This window comes from Carcharhinus amblyrhynchos, chromosome 9, assembly GCF_965287045.1.
Source record: "Carcharhinus amblyrhynchos chromosome 9, sCarAmb.v2.hapA, whole genome shotgun sequence".
Taxonomy (NCBI): domain Eukaryota; kingdom Metazoa; phylum Chordata; class Chondrichthyes; order Carcharhiniformes; family Carcharhinidae; genus Carcharhinus; species Carcharhinus amblyrhynchos.
In genome coordinates, this window is record NC_137332.1 from 50,235,533 (window position 1) to 50,254,574 (window position 19,042).

Below are 19,042 nucleotides of genomic sequence, written 5' to 3' on the forward strand. Positions count from 1 at the left end.
ATAACTGTGCCTTATACTATCTCCTTATATGACTTGATGTTGGAATTTGTTTGATAAGCTGTGAAGCTTTAGATATCTTACTTTGGTAAAGGTGTTTTACAAATGTGTGCTGTTAATGTTGATTGGGTTCCAATTACTAATCAGTGACCCCTGCTGGTAAGTGTGTTCATGAAGATCAGGTGACTTGTTTTGATGCCCTTCATGGTCAAATAGTTTACTGACACCCACAGCCACACGCATATTAAAACAAACAATCAGCTGCAGTAGATAACAAACAGTGACTGGTACCAATGGAACTGTATTCCAACAACTGAACCATCATTAGAGAAAGAGAAGTAATATTTTGCAACATTTGAGGATGAAATAAAGCTTGTCAAGTATTGACATTTAAAGTACCGAAACGTGTAGTGTACCACTGAATATAAAATATATTGGAAAAGTTTCAAACATTAGGGGTAGTCTCTAAACCCTGATATCCTCTAAATCCCAATGTGGATCATACTGCTAACCTAGCTCTTTTAGTAGAAACAGACAGGAAATGTCACTTAGCCAGCATTGCCACATGGGCCAAGAGTTAGGAAGTGTTACAGAAAAATGGCTAACGTAACAGCTCAGGCAAAGCACAGGAACAATAATTAAAATAAGTACAAGAGAAAATACATGCAAATCTAAAAACAACGATGGTTTTCTTGCCTTAGTTCAGTTTTAGTGCACATGATATATGCTACATTCATGGAATGCTAACAACAATATCACTTGATACAACTCCAAAACTTATGACATTACCCTCTCTGCTAATGTAGTGAAGGTGATATCTCATGGATTAAAGTTTTATTGGAATAAAGGAGACTTATAAGCAAATTTCTTAATGTCTTTTTTGTTAATATATCACTCATTACAATTTCATCTCACTTTGTTTTCTACAGTGTGGATTCTCTAGTGAATTACACATATACTGGATGGAAAAAGTTTTGTTTCACAGCCAAGATTCGGGTGCTCACAGGTGAGACATTGCATTTCACTATTTGATATTCTAAAGTTCTTTTAAATACAAAGCTAAACATGCTAGCACATGTGCTTTTCAGTTAAGTAAACTCGAAAGGCCCGTGTTTATCACATAAATTTTAATAAGAATCTGGAAACATATTCACAATCTGCGGCAGTTTAATTGAACTGGAAAAGATTGTTCTGAATTTTACAGTTGTTTAAAGGCATGAAACTGTTTGGTACAGATAAAACACAAAGTACCAACCTGATTTTGGTAGACAGACGAGCTCGTTTAATATCTTCCTCACTGAAGGAAAAATGAACTTTATTGGGACGCTTTACAGGAATGTCCCAAGTAGAATGAAGAATCATTATTGCAAACAGAATTTGTTCCACATTTCAGTAGTGTGTAATCGGACTATACTGAAATACATACGCACAGAAAGTTCCTTAGCAAATCCTGTAACTGTGAACTGAAATAGGAATGTGAATGATCAAAGTCCTGAAGTGGACTTTCTCTTTTTTTGGAATGGACTGACACTTGAACATTATGTACAACAGGAATTGCTCGAGTGGATTTCGCGCAAGTTAAACCAACATTACCGGGGGTTTGGTAGGTTCAAAGTGGAATTGATAGATTTATTGCCCCATGAATGCCAACAGTCTGGCTGTTGCCATTTCAAAGGGGCTTTCTCTTGATTGGCAGGAGCACCTGTGAGTTGTTAATTATGCAATTAGTGTTTCTGTAATTAGATTATGACTTCAATTGTAATTGGGTATCATGGACACTCATTCCTAAAGTAATAGCTTCTCTGACAGTTTAGTAGTTTCTTTACTCAAAATCATCACACAAATCACTTTGCCTCTCATAAGGGCTTCATTAAGTTTTCAAGGGAACTTCCTTTAAAGGGACAAGATACCTCTCATCATTGTGACAGGCATGAGTTCATATGGGGCAAGTTTCCAACACATTCATTGGCCTATGACATTGTTTTCCTTCCCTCTGAAGAAAAAGAAAATGGTGACATCAGTGCCAGAGAAGGACAACCAGGCACCAACACCGTGAACCTAGAGCTTAGTGGCTCACTAGCTATTTCAGAGGGCATTTAAGAGTCAGTGATATTTCTGTGGGTGGGTCTGGAGTCAGACTCTTACACAGTATGAAACAGTGGCCCAGAATAGTGGCTATGAAACACCCATTGTTTCAATACAGTTTTGTCTCCTGTGTCTTCATATGATGTACAGAAACTACAGATTCATTACAAACATACAAAGAAGTGCGTCAATACCATATGAATAAAAGCCAGAAAATTAGCATTAGTGTTCATGCCTCACACAGGCATTTGTTCTTGGCCTTTTGGCCATGATTGAATGTAATTGTTGATCTTGCATCAGGTCTTGGCCAATGAGGTTATGCGGAGGCTTCACCTGAAGCAATTTTTTAAAAACCATCTGGGCCTTTTGGCTGAGATGAAGCTCAGATCAAGCCCGGGAGGGGGTGTAATGCCTCGTCCTGTCAGCTTGGATCTTATTTGATCAAGCCCAATATGGAAGGTATGGCCTGTCTTGTCAGCTTGGATCTGTTTTGAATTGGAATTTTGATTGGGAATAAAGTACCAATAGCTACAAAAAAAAAGCAAATAAAGGGCCTTATGTCTGTTTAAGAACTCCACTACAAAGTATGAATTTGTCCAGAGGAAGCCAGCTGCACTCAGGAAAACCAGTCCTCAGGCTACAAAGACAGAAGTTTTTTTTAAATGTACAAATCTGAACATGGAGCTGAGAAGAGCAGCATTACTCCTCAGGATCCCATGTTTAAAGAACATAAACATTGATGAACACTAATCCCCTTCTCCAAATGCCATTGCTTCCTCTCCCTATTCACATCTATATTCCTCCAAAGTCACTAATGCTGTTTGCTCCCCACCAGAGCCACCAAATCCTCCAGACCCAAATACCACCCTTCCAGTTACCTCTTCCTTGTGTACCCAAGGGTCACTCTGATGCCAGCAGCAGTCAATTTTCCACTGCACTATACTTGTGAGTTACCTATTGCTTTGCATGGTCAGTTGGTTTGATGAAAAGGAGATGAAGATCAAGCTCCAATGTTGGAGCCACTGAGGACTTTACTGCTGTCATCTCCTGGTATGACCTACCTCTGACTCCAGAGCCACCCACAGAAGTGTGGCTGACTATTAATCACCATCTGAAATGACCTTGTAAGCCATTCAGTTCAACAGCAATTAAGGATGGGCAACAAATATTGGCTTTGCCAGTGATGGCTGCATCCTGTAAAATGAATTTTGAAAAATTGCCTCTAATTTACCCCACTTCCTTCTCACACCTCTGGTCTATCTCTAAATCTCTTTGGTTAAGGTGATAGACCACTGCTCCTGATCTTCACCAAAGTCCCAGAAGAGTTAGGAGGTATTTTAGCAAACTGATTGCAAGAATCATTATTGCCCATCACTGTGTCACATTCACATGACATGATTGCAATGGAAAAAAGTTGTATTTATATAGCACCTTTAACCTAATAAAATGTCCCAAGGTGTTTCACAGGTGTATTATAGAGCAAAGTGCAAGTCCACATAAGATGATATTAAGGCAGCTGGTCAAGAGCTTGAAAATAACTAAGGATGATATTGATCTTGTCCAGGTCAATTAACAACTGACAAAGAGGTGATGAATAAGGGTCTGCTCCTCACAGCTCTCACAGAATGCCACAAACCAAAATAACAGTTTTAACATAAACAGTTACAAATTCTGAACAAAAATGGAATATTGAGGTCCATTTTGATTTGCGGACTTTGTATGACAATTGCTGGCTTAATATGCATACTGGTACCATGAAATTTGGGAAAATTTCAGTAAGTATAATATTGCATTAAAATGAATAACAATTGAGGTAAATAAGTTAGTTGATAAGTCAGTGTTGTCATGAGGGTTACAGTCAAGTGCGTGCTTGTATCAAATTTTCATGCTACATCACATGTAGCAAATCAATGGGGGTAATCTTAACCTAACATGCCTGGCTGGAAAGTGAATGATCCAACTGGCTCCCCTACTTTGCTTTCTATTGTTTCTATGCAGCCTAATGCCAATGGTGAAGCTCCTGCACAATTGGAAGGGAGGAATTTTCCCGGAACTTGACAGAGGCCAATAGCAGGAAGGAAAAGTAGCAACATCAGAAGGTTAGAACCAGAGTGTTTATTCCTCAAATACTAACCAACCCAGAGGTATGAACCTTCCTTTTCAACTCAGGAGAAAAATCACTTAATTACATTTTCATATTCTTTGAAGAAAGACAAGTCACAAGGCCAGACGCTTGATGAAATTTGTATTTTTTTATTCATTCATGGAATATGGGTTTTGCTGGCTAGGCCAGCATTTATTGCCCATCCATACTTGACATTGAGAAGGTGGTACCGAACTACCTTCTTGAATTGCTGCAGTCCACATGGTGTACTTGCACTCATACTGCTGTTAGAGAGGAAGTTCCATAGTTTTGACCCAGCAAAGATCGGTGATATATTTCCAAGGCACAATGATGAATTGCTTGGAGGGGAATCTCCAAGTGATGATGTTCCCATGTGTCTGCTATCTTTGTCCTTCTAAAGATAGTGATTGTGGGTTTGGATGGTGTTGTCTAAAGAGTTTTGGTGTGTTCCTGCAGTACATCTTGTCAATGGTATACACTTATGCCACTGTGCATCTACAGTGGAAGGAGGGAATGTTTGTTGATGAATTGCCGATCAAGGGCTGCTCTGTCCTGGATGGTGTCCAGTTTCTTGTGTGTCGTTGGAACTACATTTGTCCAGGCATAATTGCACCACACTCCCACTTGTAGATGGTGGGCAGAATTTGCGGAATCAGAAGGTGAGGACTCACCACAGGATTCCTAGCCTCTGACGTGCTCTTGTACCCACAGTATGTATGTGGCTGGTCTAATTCAGTTTCTGGTCAATGGTAATCCCAAGGATATTATAATGGGGGTTTAGCCGATGATACTTATTGAGGTTAATTAAAATATGTCGGCCAGAATTTTCTAGTTAACCTTCAGGTCATTTCCAGCAAGTATAAATAAGCCATGTTACAAGATCAACTGATTAACTTAAATTGGAGATTCTGTGATTTGGCATTATCACTGAACAATACTAAATGCACTAATACAATAACAAACATCCTTTTCTCCTGTAATATAATTGTCGTGATCATTTGAATGTTTGTCATTTGGGGTGCCAATCAAGCAGTCCAATTTGACTCAGTTAGTCCATGCCTGCCATTTATGGTCTCCTCGCATCTCCTGCCAAGTTTTCTGATCTAATGCTATCAACATAAATGTCTCCTCTCTTTTGCCTCATGTGCTTCTTTTGCCTTCTCTCTGGCAACGAGTTCCATATTCTCACTAACCTCTGGGCAAAGAAGGTTGTTCTGAATTCCCTACTTGATTTCTTGGTGACTAACTTATAGTGATGTATTTAGTTTTTCTTTTCTTCACAAGTGGAAAAAGCTCTATATCTACTTTATCAGAACTTGTCATAAATTTGAAGACCTGCATTAGGCTATCCCTCAAACTTCACTTTTCAAGAGAAAAGAGAATAGCCTGTTCATTCTTTCAGATAGGAATGATTTTTTCATTCCAGATTTCTATTGCCACTGTATCCTTTTTTTTATAATAAGACAACCAGAACTGTACATACCACTGCAAGTAGGGTGCAACCAAGGTTTGACACAAGTTTAGCATAAATTCATTATGTTTCAGTCCTACCTCTCTAGAAATAAGGCCTATTATTTGGTATGCTTTCTTACAGGCTTAATACCTTACATCTCTCTGGCAACTGTGTGAGGCTGAATCAAACTGTTTGCAACCTGTGGGATAATTTCTGATATCAATATGAACTCCTAAGCATATATTCTTACCATGACTAAGATCATCTGTTGCACCTCCCAAGATTGCCTGACCTGGTGCTTGCCTCAACTCATTTCTTGATATGCTGTGTGGGCTGTGGTGACTTTGACAGTCACAGGGCACACATGATCTCCTAGCCCAGGAGGCAAAGTTTGCAGAGATCTGCAATACCAGTCTGGAGAACTGCAACCTTGTCCTGCACTGCTCCTCAGAAACGTCAGAAATTAGTGGACTGTCAGTCTGTGTTGTTTTGATCGGTTCAGCAGCAGCTGCTAGCAGCGACTACTGAATCTGTTTCTGTTCCTGCTCTTTCACTTTTTAAGTATACCTTCATTTAAAATAAAGTAGCAATTCTACCCATCATAATAAGTAGAAAAATTTTACTGAAGACAAAAGGCAAGAAGAAAATGGGTAGGAAGTAATCTAGCAGTTGGAAATTCTGGCAAACCAAATAGAAAAAAGGATTCTCTAGGCTGCTGACAGCAGATGAGAGGCTCCTTTCAATGCAGTGTCAAGTCGCTCTCTCATAAATCCCATCAGCTTTTTTATTGACATGTTTGGAATTGGACAGGGGTTCTCTGATTCTGGCAGATAGGATAAACATCAGATCTTTGGGTTGTGATTGGAAGGGACATTTTGATCCTGAACCACCAAAGTGAAGGTGGCTGTGAAATACAACTTTGGAATAATTAGCTTAAGTGTGAATCTTACTATATTGTCAGTTTCATAGAACCATAGAATCCCTACAGTGCAAAAGGAGGCCATTCAGCCCATCAAGTTTGCACCAACCACAATCCCACCTAGACTTTATTCTTGTAACCCCACATATTTACAGCACACTTGCCTTTGAATTTATTATTGTTGATTCAAGTCCTACTCCAGAGACTCAAACATGTAATCTAGGCTGATTTTCCACTGCAGAACTGAGGAAGTGCTATCTTTCATATAAAAGGTCCCAGCTTTCCTCATGCAGCTTTTTTGAAGATGAACATGGGAGTTCTCCCTGGTGTCCTGGCCTTTATTAATTCATTAGCCAACCAAAGAATAAACAGATTATTTACTGATCGTTTCAATTTTTTTTGTGGAACCTTGCTATGCGCAGATTGGCTGTCGCATTTCCTATATTGTAAAAATTATGACACTTCAAAAATACTTTGCAAAACGATTTGGCATGGGCAAATTGCAAAAGATGCTATATAAATGTAAGTCTTTCTTTCCGCTGGTACCAATATGTTAAATATGTACCTGAAAACATTGTAGGGTGTCAACTTGTTAGATTAATGAGTAATCACATGAGTTACTCAGCTACATTCCAGACATAAATTTTGTTTGTTTGAACACCTTTATTCACAGAGCTCCACGGAGGCAAAATGGAATTTTTCCTTTCCATCAAAAAGTGGGTGTGACTTTAAATGTCAGACACCCATAATAGGCTTCAATAATAAATTCCATCAGGGTTGCACTCTTTAAAGAGCCTAGAATAGGCTATTACATAAAGGAAAACTTGACAGCGACATGATGGTACTAACTTTTCATGTTTTGAATAGATATTTTAAGACTGTCATTTAAATCACTTTATTACTGTCCAACAGAGGATTAAACTCAAAGATTCAGATATATTGATTCACAATTACACTTTTAAGGTAATTCAATAAGTCACAAACTTTTGAGACATGGGTGTAATGGATAAATGTTAATCCTACAGTGCAGTATATTTAAGACCATCATGGCTACACAAACAGATTAAGTAATTCTCATGAGGACAAAGGTCTGAACTCATGTGACAATGTACTGCACTGAGTAATCAACATATCTTTGGCAAATAGCCCATCAATTGCAACAGTCTTCAACAGTAATGTTGAAGCCCAAAGCTGAGGAACATGAAACAAAAGGGCATGCCAACTAGCTTTAGGATAAGGAAGAGAAAAGCTCAGGAAGTTGGATTTATTTCTTCAGAAAAGAGTACCGATCAAGCTGACCTAATTAAAGTTTTCAAAATCATAAGGAGGAATGAACATAAGAACATAAGAAATAGGAGCAGGAGTAGGCCATCTAGCCCTTCAAGTCTGCCCCGCATTCAATAAGATCATGGCTGATCTGAAGTGGATCAGTTGCACTTTCCTGCTTTCTCCCCATAACCCTTAATTCCCTTGTCTATCAGAAATCTATCTACCCGTGACTTAAATATATTCAACGAGGTAGCCTCCACCACTTCAATGGTTAGAGAATTCCAGAGATTCACCACCCTTTGAGTGAAGAAGTTCCTCCTCAACTCCATTGTAAAGTGCCCCCCTCACTTATTTTGAGACTGTGCTTTCTAGTTCTGTTTTCCTTTCTAAGTGGGAAGAATCTCTCTACCCCTACCCTTTCTATCCCCTTCATTATCTTATATTTCTCATTAAGATCCCCCCTCAGCCTTCTAAACTCTAACAAGTGCTGGCCCAGTCTATTCAATCTCTCCTCATAAGCAACCCCCTCATCTCCGGTATCGGCCTGGTGAACCTTCTCTGTACTCCCTCTAAAGCCAATATATCCTTTCGCAAATAAGGGGACCAAAACTGCACACATTACTCCAATGTGGCCTCACTAGTGCCCTGTACGGTTGCAGCAAGACCTCCCTGCTTTTATATTCTATCCCCCTCACTATAAAGGCCAACATTCCATTCGCCTTCTTGATCACCTGCTGCAGACTGAATTTTTGCAATTCATGCACAAGGACCCTCAGGTACCTCTGCACTGTAGCATGCTGCAGCTTTTTACCCTTAAAATAATAATCCCTTCTACTATTATTTCTACCAAAGTGGATGATTTCTACCAAAGTGGAATGATAAGATTGATCCATAGAAAATGTTCACCATAAGGGAGGATACAAATGCAATGATACACAAATTGAAAGCTAGAATTAATACAAGAAATTAGACAGATAGCAATGGGGCAATTTTCGGACTTCACTGTCACTATTATCAGAAATTCAACATTCATTGTACATGTTGTGACTATTCAAAAAGTAATGGTCAGAAAGTTCTGCATCAAGCTTGCCTGAAGTTTTGATATTTGTTTGTGAAGGATGAGTACTGTCTCCCAAAGAAAAATCAGAACATTAGCATACAAAAATACATTTTATAGGCAAATATATAGAGCAGTCATCTTCAAGTACAAAACTTGAATATTGCTGAAAAGTGAGACATACCACTGTGGCTTTTCATTTTGCACACATCAGGACAAATGCAAGAATGTCAAATCTCAAATGATCACAAGAATTTATACTACAGCAGAAAAGAGTGCTGACTGGTTGGCAAGACAACATTTATTGGTCGAAGTATTGGAGCCATGGAAAAAGCAGTGGGGAACTATAGGCTCCCCATGCTCCTGGGTAATTCAAATAAGGTGCAAGGTTTGAATATATTCCTTTAGTTTGCAGAAAACGGGTCTATGTACGTGAAGGTATATATTGGTTGTCAGGATATCAGTGCATGCAGAATGGTTCAGCGAGTTCTACCTAATCACAGAATCTCTAATTTAAGGACAATCAGTTGATCTTGTTTCACAGCTCATTTACACTTGCTAGAAATGACCTGAAAACCGACCGAAAAATTCTAGTCTTCCTTCTGTAATTGGCCTTGATAGTAGCATTCATGTCACACAAGTAAAGTAAAAAGTTTATTTATTAGTCCTAAGTAGGCTCACATTAAACACTGCAATGAAGTTACTGTGAAAATCCCCTAGCCACCACACGCTGGCATCTGTTCAGGTACACTGACAGAGGATTTAGCATGGCCAATCCTCCTAACCAACACATTTTTCAGATTATGGGCAGAAACCGGAGCATCCGGAGGAAACCCATGCAGACACCGGGAGAACATGCAAACTCTGCAGATAGTGACCCAAACCGTGAATCAAACCTGTGTCCCTGGCACTGTGAGGCAACAGTGCTAACCATTGTGCCACCATTGCCACCTCATGCCAGGCAATGACCACCTCTAATGAAAGAGAATTGAACCATCACCTCTTGACATTCAATGGCATTACCATCACTGAATTCCAGCACTAACGTCATCCAGGGTGTTACCATTAACCAGAAACTGAACTGGACCAGCCATATAAATACTATGGCTCCAAGAGAAGGTCAGAGGCTGGGAATCCTGTACTCCCCAAAGCTGTCCATCATCTACAAGGAACTAATTAGGAGTGTGATGGAAGACCCTCCGCTTATCTAGATGAGTGCAGCTCCAACAACACTCAAGAAGCTTGACACCATCCAGGCCAAAGCAATCCTTGTGATTGGAACACCAGCCATGAACATTCAATCCCTCCACCACTGACAAATAGTGGCAGCCGTGTGTACCATCTACAGGATGCACTGCAGGAACTCAGCAAGACTCCTTACACAATACTTTCCAAACCCTTGACCACTACCATCTAGAAAGTCAAAGGGCACGGGAACACTACCACCTGGAAATTCCCCTTCAGGAAACTCACCATCCTGACTCCAGAACACCATCCCTAACAGTGGGTGTATCTACACTAGATGGACCGCAGTGGTTCTACAAGGCAACCCACCATCACCTTTTCAGGGGAATTAGGGATGGGCAATAAATATTGGCCTAGTCAGCGAAGCCTGCATTCCTTGAATGAATAAAAAGGAGGCTCTCTATATCTATCTGATGTGGCAGGTAAATAGCCCTGTGCACTGCATTTCTCTATCCTCCATCTGCAAATCGATCTGGGGCTGAGATAGAGGTGGGGAACTGGCATGCCAGTCAGTGCTGTCATTATTAGTGCCTGCCTGTTTCCAATTTCAGCCCTGATGCAGATAAAAGTCCAGCCCCTTCTCTGTGAAAGCATCTATTACCTCTTTAATAAATAATGCTCAGTCCTCATTGAAATACTGCATATGTCTCGATTGCTGTCTGGAACAAAGCTGGAGGGGGCAATTCTCCCAGCCCACTGTGCCACATTTTTAGTCATGATGTGGAGTTCTGATCACAAACAGATAAAAATAAATGCACACATTCAGTTTTACAGAATACTGATTAGAATGCGAGTCTTTTAGCACAGCAGGCTGGGAGACTCTAGCGGAGGCCAATTCGCGCATGACATCTGGATTTCCGGCACCATCAGCTCTGCGCCAGAAATCAGCACAGAACTGCCTAATATAAGCAGCAGGTAATTTGAATATAATTTAAATCCTATTAGTGGGCCCAGGAATGAAATATCCTGGCCCACTAACCTCTCCCCCTTGCAGGAATGGTTCACTCCAGCAGGGTTTACTATAGCTCCCCACTTGCGTGGAGTTAGTGGCCCAATCCTGCTGGAGTGAAGGGGGGGCAATCGAGGCCCCCCTCCAGAGGGTCTGATGCCAGAGGGAGTGCCCCCTGTATGTTGTCATCTTGACAGTGCCAGCCTGGGCCCCCAGGACATAGGGCATGGGGCAGTGTCAAGATGAGGCCTAATGGGGCCAGGGGCCTCAGAGGGTGATCGGTGTGGGTGAGGTTTCCTGCTACCACCCTGTAGTCAGGATCAGTGGCAGAGGGAGGGAAGCCAGCAATTGGAGCTGCCCATCGGGCTGAGGTGGGGAGGTTGTCGGGACTATCGGTAGGGAGGTGGGAGGGGGTGGAGGGGCAGGCAGGACATTTTTCGGTGGCGGGGGACCAGCAATCAGGCCACTGGGGGGTTCAGTAGGGCAGTGATGTGGGATCGCAGGGCTAGCCAGCATTCAGGAAGCCAGCAGTACAGGGTCACTGCGCATATGCCAATCTCAGGACTGACAGATTGCTAAGAGATCAGTGCAGTGGTCCACTCAGCGCTGTGCTGCCAGCCTCTACAGCAGGAATAGGCCCCGCCCCCAGCTTTTCAGCGTGATTCATGCCCGTGCACTCTGCATTGCACAGAATGTGGGAGATTCATTTTGCAACACATGCTGAAAATAAAAGCATGATTTACTCCAGTTTTTACATGAATTCGACACTTAGAAATTTTTTTGGGAGAATGCCACCCCGATCTTTAGAAGTTGAAGAGTATCATGAATGGTGATTGGTAGGATAGCTGACGTTCTGAGCAAAGTTTGCATTCTCTTTACAGTTCCTTCACTGCATTCTTTTGAAAAAAAACCTTCCGGTGCACTGTTGTTTGGAGAGGACAAGGCAGATCCATTCTAGACTGCATCTTGTGAGTAAGAAGTACCAGTGGGTAGAAAACGGGAGTGGTCAATGTAGGTGCATCTTTTGCTCTTGATTTACTCCTCTTGAACTTAATCTTCAATGGGAGCTGGTATAGTGGAGTGGGAATTGGGGTATTAGTTGCCAATGTGAGGGAGATTGCAGTTGTCAGGTTAGTTAGCAGTTAAAATCCTTCATAGCCATTGAATGAAGTCTAAGAATGCACAATGAAAATATGGAGTATTCTGATGTTTTTATGATGATTTTATGGACACAGGTTGATAAAGTAGGAAGTATTTCCACTGGTGCAGGACTTGAGAACAATGGATCACAATGTTAAGATTGTTGTTAGGCCATTCGGAAGAAAATCAGTAAGTATTTTTTCTCACAAAGAAAAATGTGGAACTCTCCTTCAAAAACTTGTTTGTTTCTGGGCCGATTGAAGATTTCAATCATGAGTTAGGTTTTTGTTAGGCAAGAGATATTGAGCAAAAGTTTATGTGCAGATCAGCCATGGTCTAATTGAGCAGGCACAAAGGGTTGAATAGGTGTACTTGAGTTCCCTATGTTCCTATTCAAGTGTCGGATTGTTTCAAGTGAACTCTGGAATAGGTGACTATCAGGTGTAGAAAGTATTGGGCAAGTCTATTGTTGACTATAGGTACTTAACATACATAAAAATATACATAGAAATAGAAGCAGCAGTAGGCCATTCAGCCCTCTGGGCCTGCTCCGCTATTTATTATGATCATGGCTGATCATCAAATTCAATACCCTGATTCCACCTTACCCCCATATTCCTGAATCCCTTTAGCTTCAAGAGCTATATCTAATTTTGTCTTGAAATCACACATTTGGCCTCAACTACTTGTCTTGAAATCACACATTTGGCCTCAACTACTTTCTATGGTAGCTAATTCCACAGCTTCACCAACTCTCTCAGTGAAGAAATTTCCCCTCATCTCAGACCTAAAAGATTTACCCCTTATCCTCAAACTATGACCTCTAATTCTGAACTCTCTCACCATTGGGAACAGTCTTTCTGAAGCTGCCCTGTCTAATCCTGTTAGAATTTTGTAAGTTTCTATGAGATCACCTCTCACTCTTCTAAACTCCCTTGGATATAATCCTAACCAATTTAGTCTCTCAATATCATCTAACGGACTTTGTTTCTCGTCTTCGCATACATGTCAACTACATTGACCTGATCAATCCATTTGTCAATTGTCTGTATTTCACAATAACAATTAGTTTCACATTAAGAATCAGTATTTTTCCCCACCAAGATGGGAGTTGTCAGTTTGAACTAAGCTTTCAGTCTGAAGATGAAACTCAAGGCTTTTGGGACCAAATCAGATTAGTTGGTTCAGACCTAAAGGCTGCAAGAACCAGTTTTGTCTGCGACTTATCCTGTTAAAAATCTAAATGTCACTTTGTTCTATCCCTTTTATGAATTGCACATATGATCAAAACTGACCAAAATGCATTATCTTTAACATAAACATCCTACATTTCCTGAAAGAAGGGTAAGGATATTTTAGCAGTCAGATTTGGGTTTCATCTACTTTTCGTCCACAGTACAAATGATCTTTTTGTGCATACCTACATCTCAAGAGTTATAAAACTCAGGTAATGAATTTATTCATATCTTGCATTTGTTCTGGCCTTTTTATGAGAGTTCTTTGAAGAAGTAACAAATATCGTGAACAATTGGGCAACCTGTAGACCTGGTATACTTTGATTTCCGAAGGTTTCTGATATAGTGTTACAAGAAAGATCACTGTACAAAATAGGAGGGGTAACATATGATACAGGACTGGCTCACAGGAAGCAGAGTGTGCATAAGTGGGTAATTTTCAGATTGATGAGCTGTAATCAATGGAGTGCCACAGGGATCAGTGCTGGGGTTTCATTTAATTATAATCTATGTAGATGATTTGGAGAAAGACTGAATGTCTGATTGCTAAATTTGCTGAATACACAAAGCTAAGTAGGAAATAAATTGTGAGGTGGACATAAGAGGCTACAAAGCTTTCATGAATGGGAATCATAGAATCCATACAGTGCAGGAAGCAACCATTTGGTCCATCAAATTTGCACTGACAATCCTACCCAAGCCCTATCCTGGTAACCCCACATACTTACCCTGTTAATCCTCCTGACACTAAGGGGCAATTTAGCATGACCGATCAACCTAACCCACGTATCTTTGGGGTGTTGGAGGAAACTAAAGTACCCAGAGGAAACCCATGCACACATGGGGAAAACATGCAAACATGCAATCTCCACACAGTCACCTGAGGTCAGAATTAAACTCGGGTCCTGGGAGCTGTGAGGCAGCAGTGCTAACCACTGTGCCAAAATTGACAGCTGGAGTATAACATAGGAAAATGTGAACTCACCTACTTTGGCAAGAAGAATGAAAAAGCAGCATATTATTTAAAAAAGGAAAGATTACAGAACATAGGGTACATGACTCCCAAAACATTAGTGTGCAGGTATAGCAAGTGATCAGGAAGCAAACTATTGTTCTTTATTGCCAGGGAATGGAATATAGAAGTTGGGAAGTTTGACTACAATTGTATAGGACATAGGTGAGAGTGGTATAAAGTTTTAGTCTCATTACTTGAGAAAGGATATAATTGCATTAGAAGCAGCTCAAAGATGGTTCTTTGACTGATTCCTGGAATGAAGGGGCTTATCTTATAAGAAAAGTTTTGGGCAGGTTGGGCCTGTATCCATCAGAAGGATGAGAGGTGAGCTTGTTGAAACATACATGCCAGAATTTTACTGCCCTGCCCACCACAGGAATTGAAGTGGGCAAGGGGTGCAGCATGGAAAGAGCCATTGATCTCAGTCAGGGATTTTACGGTGTCAAAACCAGCGAGGCCATAAAATCCCATCCATATGATCCTGAGGGGAATTGAAGGTGGATGTTGAGAGAATGTTTCCCCTTGTGAATGAGATTAGAACTAGGAGAGACAATTTAAAAATAAGGGGTCTCCCATTTAAGACAGATATGAGGAGAAATGTTTTTTCTGAGGAGTATTGGTCAGTGGAATTCTCTTGCTCAGACAGCAATGGAGTCTGGGTCATTGAATAGTTTTAAGGCTGATTTAGATAATTTTTTGATTGATAAGGGAGGCAAAGGGTATAGGGAGTAAACAGGGTAGTAGAGTTGAGGCCACAACGAGTCAGCCAGGATCTTATCAAATGGCTGCACAGAAAAAAGGTGCCGAACAGCCTACTCCTGCTCCTAATTTGCATGTTCTTGAATGAATTGATTTTTATTTGAAATAGTTTATTAGCTTTTGTTAGTTTTCTAGGTTGCCATTGCAGATGTGAAACAGTTATTAGGCTGATTCTGGGGGCAGAGCTGTCAGGATTTAGAAACCAAAACTTGTCTTCAGAGGTGAAGAAAATCACAGAGAAAACTGGAGGAAGAAATATTAAAAAAAAGACAAGGGTGAAACATTCAGGTGTTTGAGTATTCACACAGCTGTAAAGCAGCTGTATCCCTGTTCAAAGCTATGCACACTGTTTCTGCTATTAACAATATATTTGTCATCAGTCAGAACATTTTTTCTATTGTTGCTAAGACATGCATTTTCCTTTAATGAAGCAGTTTAATTATAGAATTATGGCACTGTGAGGATATAAGCTTTTTAAGCTTTTGAATTTCCTTTGCAGCTTTTCCATCTAAAAGTAAAGTTGTTTAATTTTCTCAATTCCATAAGTCACTCACTAAGTAAATGTGTTCAGATAGGTAAGTCTATAACCAGGCCTCTGCCATTGCTAAGCCAGTTTTTGCTCATCCGGGAGATACACCCAAAAACATCCATTTACCCTTCTCATTAATGATGTGAATGAAGTTGAAAACTAATCAACTTTGGAAGCTGAAGTACATGAAGTACATTAATCGATTCATCAGTTATGTTATTGAAACATTTGTCAATAATATCAGTTAAATATGATTGTTTCCTGTATGAAATGCAGACCCAGGGAATGTCCAGAATGTATCAATAACCAGGAATTCAATGCACCTCATGGATTTGCAGACATATGAGTAACAATACACCTCATCATTAATACGACCCTGAGATTATCCTATATGCACCCTGACAAGTTTCGGACATTTCAAAGTCTGATAAAATGGGTGTTAATGTAGGATGCCAAATTTTGATATCACCAATAATAAATGAAACAGATCCTTGCTTTTGTATTAATGAGGGAGAACAAATGCAAGATACTGGTCTGAAGCAGAACTGGACTGTTTGCAATCTCATGTTCTGTTTGACCCCGAGTTAAGTTTTCAACATTCTATCCTTCCCACTACCAATGCTGCTTACTTCCATCTCTATAAATTCATGCTTCTCTGCTCCAGCTTCAGTTCTTCTGCTGCTGAAACCCTCATTGATGCCGTTGTTAACTCCAGACTCAATTAGTCCAATGGTCTCTTGGTCAGCCTCCTACCTTTCATGCTCCGTAAATTTAAGGTTATCCAAAACTCTGCTGTCTGTATCTTAACTTGTGTCAAGCCCTGTTCACCCATCACCCTCATGCTCACTGACCTATTTTGGTTCCTTGATCAGAAAACCATGATTTTAAAATCCTCATCATTAAGTTAGAATCCTTATGTGGCTGCTCCCTTCTCCAGCCCTGCTACCTCCTCCATCTCCAGAACCCTCCAAGATCTCTCTACTTCTCCAGTACAGGCTCTCTCACATCCCAGACTTGAACTGCTCCATCATTGGCAGCCTTGCCTTCAGGTGCCTAGTCCTAAACTGTAGAACTTGCTCCCTAAACATCCCAGCTCCCGAGACCCCCCTCCTCCTTTTAAGACAATGAAACCTACCTCTTTGATTATGAGCATCAATATTCATCTATCCTAATATAATTTATGTAGCCCGGTGTCATTGTTTTTTTTGGAAATGACTTGTGAAGAATTTGGAACATTTTAACTATGTTGGTGCAACCATAGAAATGTCAGTTGTTGTTTGATATTACTCTCAGCCTTTTTTTGGCCTAGACTGGATGCTATGCACTCGAACAGAGAGGCCCGATGTTCAACAGATATTGTACTTAAGGCCTCATTAATATATTTGGCATCTGCTGGTGCTGGTTGCGCCTTCAAAGGCAGCAGCTCTACTGAACAAAGCCATTATTGTCAAACATCCGTCTTGCTGCAAGACAGTAGGTCTTGGGAGTGGAATACAATGGTAGCATGGTGGCATAGTGGTTAGCATTGCTGCCTCATAGTGCCAGGGACCCAGGTTAAAATTTCTCTCCGTGTCAGCATGAGTTTCTTCCAGGTGTTCTGGTTTCCTCTCATAGTCCAGAGATGTGGACGTTAGATGGATTAGCTATGGTAATCCAAGATTCAAAGGGGATGCATACTACTGAACCCATGTCTGGAACAAATGGTTTGTGCAGAATACTTGGGTCAGAACAAAGCCCATCAGCCTGTGGAACACCACTCCCTGTGGACTATAGGAATTTAAACAACTCTAAAAGCTGCTAAAGAACAACAGCCAGTCAAAATCAATCGGCAAATAACCTGACAGCAGTTGACACGATCCAGGATAAAGCAGCCTGCTTAATCGGCACCTCATTACAAACATGCACTCCCCCTACCACTGACGCACAGTAGCAGCAGTGTGTACCATCTACAAAATGCACTGCAGGAACTCACCAAGGCTATACAGAAGAACTTCCAGAGCTTATGGCAGCTGTAGGGCTGACTATCAATGCAGTTGCGATTGTAATTAAGAATGATCATCGAGGCCAGACTTGGAGGAGCACAGATATAATAGAGATGTGGGGCTGAAGGAGGTTTGAGGTGATAAGGAGGGATGAGGCCATGGAGAGATTTGAAAACATGCAATGAGAACTTTGAAGTCGAGAGAAGAACGAGAAGAGAGCTGGAAAGGTTTTATTTATGCAGTGATGATCTGGTGCACACTGCCTAAAAATGGTAGAAACAGATCCAATAATAACTTTTAAAAGCAAATTGGATAGACATTTAAACATTTGAAGGGGAAGCATTTGTAGTGCTACGAGGAAAGGGCAGGAGAATGGAACTAATTAGATAGTTCGCTCAAAGAGCCAGCACAGTGGGATGGGCTGAATTACCTCCTTCTCTGCTGTATAATTCTATGTTCTATAACTTTCTTCATGTTGGACATTATTTCAATCACTAGATAGTTTTCCCTTTGCCCCAGCCACCCCAAATTTATGGACAATTCTCTTATTATTCTTGCTGAGCATTAATCACAACAAAACATTTCCTTTACGGAAGGAAGTTGCGGGAAAACCAAAATAGTTACAGGATAGAAGAATAATTGGAGATGCAGTTGGTGTTACACCTTGCGTCTTGCCTCTAGTAATGATCGCAAATCTGGAAATCCTAAAAATATAAGCTTTTGTGTTGACTTGTCAACAAAAATCAAACAAAACAGTTGGACATGAACAATATGATTCTCTGATCATGAATGGGGTTACCATATAGATATAAATAGATCATTTTTCTTAAAGCTAGACCCAAAGAACTGCATCATCAACTAGAGTTTGATACAAATAGCTGTTATATCACAAAAATTGTAAAATACATTGCTTTGAAGTGATATAAAAAAATACATTTTGGTGTACTTTGAACAACAGAGGTATTTCAGCACATCATCTAACAAGGCATTTGATTGTGAGCAACAATATTCTAACCAACAATCCAAATCAACTTAACAAAAATGAAAATTGCTGGAAATACTCAGGCAGGTCAAGAGTGAAACAGATATGTTACAGCTCAAGGTGAGTTGACCTTTCTTCAGAAGAAATATAAAAATGTGAGGTTTTGGGCCAGTGGAAGGGGAGAAGAGGCAGAAAGAATAAAAGAATGGTCTGTGATAGGTTGGAGGGTGGGAAAGATGACATAACTAAAAGAAAATGGTGCAAAGCCAAAGAGAGTAGTAATAGGAAGAAACAAATGACG

General features: G+C 40.5%; 1 protein-coding gene across 5 annotated transcripts in view; it reads right to left on the bottom strand.

Annotated features, from left to right (window-relative positions):
• LOC145347785 (3',5'-cyclic-AMP phosphodiesterase 4B-like) overlaps positions 1-19,042 on the bottom strand; it is a 308,064-nt gene that overhangs the window by 188,936 nt on the left and 100,086 nt on the right. For 2 of the 5 annotated variants that reach the window (XM_080195599.1, XM_080195597.1), the window contains exon 1: positions 1,253-1,445. The exons of 2 other annotated variants lie outside the window; for them this stretch is intronic. In XM_080195599.1, the coding sequence (XP_080051725.1) occupies positions 1,253-1,359 (107 nt within the window). In that variant the 5' untranslated portion in view covers positions 1,360-1,445. Of the gene's footprint in view, positions 1-1,252; positions 1,446-19,042 lie in introns of those variants that run through there. One more of the 5 variants, XM_080195600.1, reaches the window with a different exon arrangement.